The 7,318-nt window shown below is 35.3% G+C and overlaps 1 protein-coding gene across 1 annotated transcript in view; it reads right to left on the minus strand.

Annotated features, from left to right (window-relative positions):
• Window positions 1–967: 967 nt before the first annotated feature.
• The window catches only part of PTGS2 (prostaglandin-endoperoxide synthase 2), a 10,199-nt gene continuing 3,848 nt past the window's right edge, over window positions 968–7,318 (minus strand). Inside the window, exons 5-10 of the mRNA XM_019501733.1 lie at window positions 7,096–7,277; window positions 6,476–6,559; window positions 5,967–6,213; window positions 4,757–5,043; window positions 4,043–4,190; window positions 968–3,866 (exon numbers count right to left, since the gene is read on the minus strand). Coding sequence (XP_019357278.1) covers window positions 3,457–3,866; window positions 4,043–4,190; window positions 4,757–5,043; window positions 5,967–6,213; window positions 6,476–6,559; window positions 7,096–7,277 — 1,358 coding nt within the window. The 3' untranslated portion in view covers window positions 968–3,456. The remainder of the gene's footprint in view (window positions 3,867–4,042; window positions 4,191–4,756; window positions 5,044–5,966; window positions 6,214–6,475; window positions 6,560–7,095; window positions 7,278–7,318) is intronic.

Genomic DNA, 7,318 nt, shown 5'->3' on the forward strand with positions numbered 1-7,318 from the left:
AGAGTCCAGCATTGGGTAACAGAAATGGTTAAGGGGCTAGGGCACATGGTATCTGAGAAGCTGAGGGAACTGAGTTTATTTAGCCTACAGAGAAGAGTGAGAAGGGATTTGATAGCAGCCTTCAACTACCTGAAGGTTGGTTCCAAAGAGGAAGGAGCTCGAGTTCCTTTTTCATACATGGTTGCAGAATATGTAAATGCAAAAACACTGCAATTTCTGGACTGCTGAAATTGGATGTTCTCATCTCAGAGAGAGAGATGTTGTGTATTGTGTTCTGAATTGGAGTTAGCACAGCAAGACATTTCAAACCGAAGGTTACAGTCTTTCTACCTTAATAATAGTTCATCAGATAGCCCCAGGGACAGATGGGGAATAGACCAGTAAGAATGAACAAGTTCCTTGGCTACCTTGTTGAGTGTCACCTTTGGTGGAATGTTTAGACCTTGAGGTCTTCTGATCTCAGTTGGACTAAGGAAGTAGATGATAGTTTGAGATATCATCTTTGACTACTTCTTGGTTCAAGCATTATTCTTAAATTGTGTTGATGACTATTTATGCTTGATAAAAATCAATCCAGAATTTACTCTTTCCATTGTTCCACACCTGACCCCTTTATATATTTTTTTGTTTTGCCATATCTTCCCAGACCCCTCAGAAAGGCTACTTGTTCTGCTGTTTCGTTCCACTCTTTATCCTTGTGTACAGGATAGAAATGTCTGAGAAATTATAACTGATATTTTTGGTTCCAAATTTTTCTGACACATAATATGCTAGGTTTTAAATTATTTATATTACCAGTTGTTAGAAGCTCTAGAACTTGTATTACTATAATTTTGAATTACCAATAAACTTCATAGTTTTTTCCATGTAAAGCTCTTGGTATGGAAAATAAAATAATATAATGTGTTATAGTGTGAAGGAAAAAATATAATTTGTTGCTTTAGAGAGTATCAGTCCACACCAGTAATATTTTCAAAAGATTTATTTTAAAAATTGAATTTTAACCATGTCCGTGCTATATAAAAATAAACCTAAAAAAATTGCATTGTTATAAAATATTAAATAAATAACCTAATTTTATACATAGAATCTCAACCTAACCATAGCCAGCAGGTCAGGCTGCATATAGCCTGGACTCATTTAAAAACAGTGTTCTCACACATACAAAATAGAATACGAACATGGTCTTTTCATAGAGCAGCTTAGAGGGACGTAAAACTCTACCACAGTAAATGCCAATAGTTACAGGCTAGATTAGATTCCAGTTTATGATCTAGATAGAGCGTAGTTTAAAAAATCCATTTTCTGAACTGTTTAACTTCTCAGATGACCGAATAGCTTCAGTTTTATTAACATTTACATTTCTGAACATTGAAACAGTCAACATTTTTAAATATACAGTACACTCAGTACATTTAACAGGAAAAATAATAAAAACAAGAAATAAATATAATAATTTCTTCCCTTTTGTCCTCAAACATGCATGAACCTTTCCAATTGTATAAATTAGTTTGTAAATTCTCAATTCAGTTATCAAAAATGAAGACTTCACCAGTCTTAATGTGATTGGTGTAATTCAACAAAGTGACTAGAAACTTAAAAAAAAAAGCAATTAAACTGTAGCAGTGCCATAGTCATTACCACTTTCTTGATACCATCTCCCCTTGACATAAGGTATCTTTTAGATATGAATTCCTGATTGAAAATGTTTATAAAAATTGTTGGGCTTTAAAAAATTATTTAAATAGAATTCTGATGTTCCAGCCTTTTATGGCTTGAATAACTATATTCTTTCCATTCTTAGAAAAATGATAGACTTGAAAAAGGACATGTTGTGCCTCGAGGCCTAACTGGTTTTGCAACTATGCAGTTGATCCAGTAACATATATCACTAAAAAAAAGCCTTGCTTCTCTCTTTATTAAAAAATACTTTTCTGCAGTTCCTTAAAAAAATACAAGATACACAAACCACATTGTATGTAAAATCTAAAGTGCTACTATGAAATCTTGTGTAACTTGTTTCTCTGATTTATTTCTCATACAGGGCTACAAAGATTTCAGTGGGAGTTGGATTAGTACCACACACATAACCTGTTGTGCTAGCTACAATATTTTATTTAAGACTGAAATACAGATTATAAGCTTTTGTTTATAAGATACTATATAAAACATTACCATGGCTTTCAATGTGTAAGTGAAAGCTGTGGAGCCTCAGTACACTACTGTGATATACTTGAGCTAGTTTCAAATTTGGGTAGCAGTAATAACATAGCTTGGCCAGCACAGAGCTGAGTGTGGGCAAATCATGTGAATAGGCTTCCCAACTTCTCAGAAGCTTTTTTGATGGGCACTATGTTGTCCTGACTACTATGATATCAGTACATGAACTCACTAGTTAGGTCTATAATGTTGATACATCCACAGTTAAGGCTATACTTTTGTTTCTTTTAGTCCTTAAATGATATATAGATGATTTACATGAGAAATTGTACCCAGTTTTCTAAAATATAGAAGAAAATTACTTGATACCACGTTGGCTAGAAAACTGCAAATGTGAAAAAAATGTAGACTCTGTTAAAGGCTTTCAAAATCTTTTGATTCTTTCTACATATCTTAAGCTTTCAAAAGAAATTCTTATTTTTTATAAAACACCGATCAGAATACAAATGCCCTGTTATACCAACTTGGCAAATAATGACCCTTAAGTAAATCAGCAGCAATAGCTAGTCATCCCTTTGACCTATGCAGTACAAGTTAAAAAAACTTGGACTGTGGCCTAAACACAAATTATGTTGATTTTTTAAATATTTATTAGTGGAATGTAAAACCATAAGTTTAAACGTAAAAAGGCCAAAAAGGAAAGTTAAGGCTCTTCATTCATGTACAGCATCCGTGACTGAGAGGTAGTATTCGTGAGAAACTTAACTTTCTCATTTCCTGACTTTACAGGAAATAATTAACAGTTATTTTAAAGGTTTTAACCCATTTTTAACTATTAAAATATTTTTTACATTAATTTACTAGTGATAGGACTGAAAAACAGTACTAAAATTGGCAATTTTCATTGATCAAGTTATTTTGTATATTTTGCTTGAGAATTAATTTTCAAGTTAAAACTTGATAACTGTTGATAATGTAAATTGTGATTGTAGTGTTATGGAACCCATTGAAAAAAAAACCCAGTATAGTTACAGTCAAGTATTAAAGCAAAACAAAAGTAGAAATTTGGTTCTCATTAAATCCATTTTGGAATACATAGTTCTGTTACAGAAGACATTAAAAAAGGGATCTAATACCACAAAGCTCAGTGTTCTTTCTTTTATCAATGGATCCCTTACCTGAGTAACTCATCTAGGGTGACACCCAAAGTATAGAAAATGCATTAGGTTGGTTTTGTATAAAGATATAAATACAATAATTTACAAAATTACTTAAATAAATAAATAGGTGGATAGTCTATAATTCCGCAGATCTTTCTTTCAGTAGTAATGTGGGGTTGATATCATCTATTGCTGAGTTTGAGGTACTGACATTAATAGTTGCTGCTTCAGTGGATTCAGGATTTAGGACATGAAAAGCTGTAAAGGGACAACCCTTTACATTGTTGCAGACGAGTTTTTGCAGGGAGGCAGTGTTGACTATTTCAAATCCTACTCTTCCACCAAAAGTGCTAGGCTTCCAGTACTCAGGAGAGCAGATAGCATTTCCCATCAGGCCTTTCAACGAGAATGGTGCTCCAAGCTCTACCATGGTCTCACCAAAGATGGCTCCTGGACGGGGCTTTTCCACTAACAGACCAGGATACAGCTCCATAGCATCAATGTCTCCATAAAGCTCTTCCAATTCGGCTGCCATTTCTTTTTCTCCTAAAATATTAACAAACAGAACAGTAAAAGGTAACATTTCCAAATAGCACCCTCTGTTTTAACTCTACTTCCTATTATAACTCATGTTTATATACACTTGGAAATCATAACCTGTCCTTCTATCAGCCATTTGAAAGAAAAGACATCTTCTGTTTCTTAAAGAAAATAGCTCTTACCTGTAAGTTCCTCAAACGATTTAAAGGGTTTCATGAGGAAGTGTTTCCGGTATTCATTCAAGGATTGGTATCTCATCTGTCTGCTTTGGTCAATTGATGCCTTGGCAACTTTCTGTACTGCAGCAGGAACGTTTTTACCTCCAGCAACCTATTAAAACAAAGAATGCAAAGAATAAGAACACTAAGAAAACTCACCACAATATGTATTGCCTGCTTAAACTTAGGTGGAATCCTGCATGGCTTCCTCCAGTAACATTTTAATTGACATGAATAGGAATTGCCCTAAACAAGGAACTGGCACGTTACTAGTGCTTTTAGTGCTACCATTTTTATTAACTGTGTGGGAGTAACATAGCCATAGCACAGCACAGCTCATGATCTATTGCACTGAATATCTGATGTAGAAAGTGCATCTTGCTACGATGGGTATACTTGTTGAGAGAGGTAGTTAGCCATGTTAGTCTGAAGTTAGTCAGGAGGCAGAGTAGCTATGCACCTTTACAGACTAATTAAAGAAGATATATACATAGAGCACAAGCTTTGATGAACCAAAGTTCACTTCATTATTGTGTATATTTCCTTGTCACAGAAGAACCCCTTGCCCCAAGTAATCTCCCCATCCTCTGAGCATGATTGGAAGTCAGTGAGTTACAGTAACTTGCACAGAATATGTAAGGACTGTCAATCGACTAATTAGGAAGGGAGAATATTTACCCTGCCAGCAATTTGCTTGGAGAAGGATTTCACCATGTGGGAAAGGCCATGCTCCAGCATTATGGAGTTGTTGTAAAGAAACTGCTGGAATGTGTATTCCTGGTCATGTATCTGGAACGTGTCAGGTAGAAGTGGATGCCAGTGGTACAGAGTGTTGAATTCAGCTGCAATTCTGTTCTGGTACTGAAACTTTTGGTTAAACAGAAGCTCAGGGTCAAACTTCAGCTTGAAATGGTAGCCACTCAAGTGTTGCACATAGTCTTCAATAACAATCTTGATGGTCTCCCCTGTAAGTTCAATGAAATATTAAAGAAAATTGGTATCACTTTGATTTATCTGAGTGATTCTGAATTTTCAGACTTCAGTCTGAGAAGACATGAAAATGACAATATAAAAATGGCCAACCACTTTTCTAAAATATATATACTTTGGGGGGGGGAGGTGATAGCTGCAAATACCGCATAACATTTTGTCATTTCTTATTAAAAAAATCCAATGAGATTTAAGTACAAAAAAGCTGAAAAAGTCTCTTTTAGAAGCTGATTTTTATATACTTATCTACAGTTTCCTTTAACAGAAAGATGATATGCCAATAATACCGCACAGAACTTAGCGTCATCTTGCATTCTCAGTTTGGGTAAGAACTACATATTTTTCCCCAAGTAGATGTGCATCAGCAATAACATGGAAAGGAAAAGAAACTTGATACACATCTTTTATCTATTGTGTTTGTGCATTATTTTTTCAGGAACTTCCTAAATTTAATGAAGGTTAAATTGTAAATGAACTAAGATCCAAGAGGCGGGAAAGAAAAATGCTAAATTTTTGGGCCAGCAGGCCAAGAAGTCTCAGAACAATGAATCAGGATATTTATTTAAGAATATGAGTAAAATTTCTTTTCTTAACAAATTTGCTGAAGCTGACGGCAGGTACAAAAAACTCCTAGCTTATTGTAATGTGTTTATTGTTTTCTGTTTTGTAAGTGTAATACTGTAAGGAATAAAAAGAAAGAAAGAAAAAGGATAAATTAATGCCTACTGGCTAACAGTCTGGGTGCCTAGCAAGACACCCATCCTCTGAGAAATCATATATCTTCAGAGTGTCTTAAGTAGTCAACTGAGATGCCCAAAATCACTTCTAGAAGAGTAGCACCTTGAAGCTGAGCACTGCATTTGTATAAAGTGAAGTAAGTTTATTTCTTTTTACTCACCTATCAATATGAGTCTGGTAGTTTGGAATAACCGTTCATCATCCCATTCTGGATGCTCCTGCTTAAGGATGTCACAGACCCGGTTGTGCTCCCTGAGCCATATGGTAGCATACATCATTAAACCTGGGACCAGACCAAACACTTCCTGTCCTACAGAGAATTGTAGGTGCTCAGGAACATGAGGAGGATATAGCATTTCTGCTTGAGTATCCTTCACTGTTGGAGGGTACATTTCTCCACCAATCATCTACAATTAAGAAAAAAAAAACAAACAAAAAACAAAGCTAAGAATACTAATTACAAAACACATATTGGTCCTACAGTTTTCAGACTGCAAACCAAATACTGCCTTAGCATAAATGGGTGCTGTTTTCACTAGAACCAATAGGGGCTCTCTGGCATCATGGCTGCATTGGACAGTTTTAGGCTTTATACTATTAATGTAGATGCTAGTTCTAAAATTAATTTGCTTTCCTATTGGACAGTTGGAAATTTAAAGTATAGCATACCTGATACTTTAGCTTCCCATCTTTACGAAGCCTGAGCTTAAGCTGTCTGTCCAAAGTCTCTCCATAGACATGGTTCAAATCAACCTATAAAATAAAAAGCATTTGGAACATGAGGTCAAATTAAAAATCTGGTTATTTTAGAACATATCCAACTCCTGTTGAAGTCAGTAGGAGTTGTGCCACTAGACGTTTGCCTGTCAAGTTATACTATACATTTCATCAGTGAGCTTTCCATCAGCAAAGCCTCTTAAAAGAGCAAGACGTGACATCACACAGTACTGTACAGATACTGCATAGCTGACAGATACAGCTATAACATTAAATAAAATAACAGCACACACACACACAAACATCCTAGGAAGGCTTACTACATCGGAAGGGATTTGTGTGAGAACTCATGTTTACAAAACAGATTGTGCAGATAAGGAGATTTTTAATCGATCAATTTAGGCTTTGATCCTGCAATCCTGACCCCATAGAACTGAATGGAAGTTTTGTCTGGATCATGTTTCAGGTATCACGATGTTTGTGTAAACTCCCCACGCACAAAAAGATACTACTGTCACCATAGAGGCTGATTAGTTTTCAGTTCAAGTCAAGTGAAAGCTTTGTGAGCTTACCCCATGCCCAAGGGCTTTTGTGAAGGCTGGTCCTTTGTGGTGATCAGTCTTAAAGAATTGGTGGGTGAAGTGTTGAGCAAAGAATGTGAACATAATATTTGTGCCTTGCGGATCTGGAATAAATTTTTTCCTCAGCAGAAACTTCTCCACAACTGACTTGGAATCCGGGAGTTCCTTTTTACCTATGATTTAAAAAAAAAAAAAAAAAAAAAAAAAAAAAAAA

The sequence above is a fragment of the Gavialis gangeticus genome, unplaced genomic scaffold (assembly GCF_001723915.1).
Source record: "Gavialis gangeticus isolate Ggan-Ray unplaced genomic scaffold, GavGan_comp1, whole genome shotgun sequence".
In the NCBI taxonomy this organism is placed as follows: domain Eukaryota; kingdom Metazoa; phylum Chordata; order Crocodylia; family Gavialidae; genus Gavialis; species Gavialis gangeticus.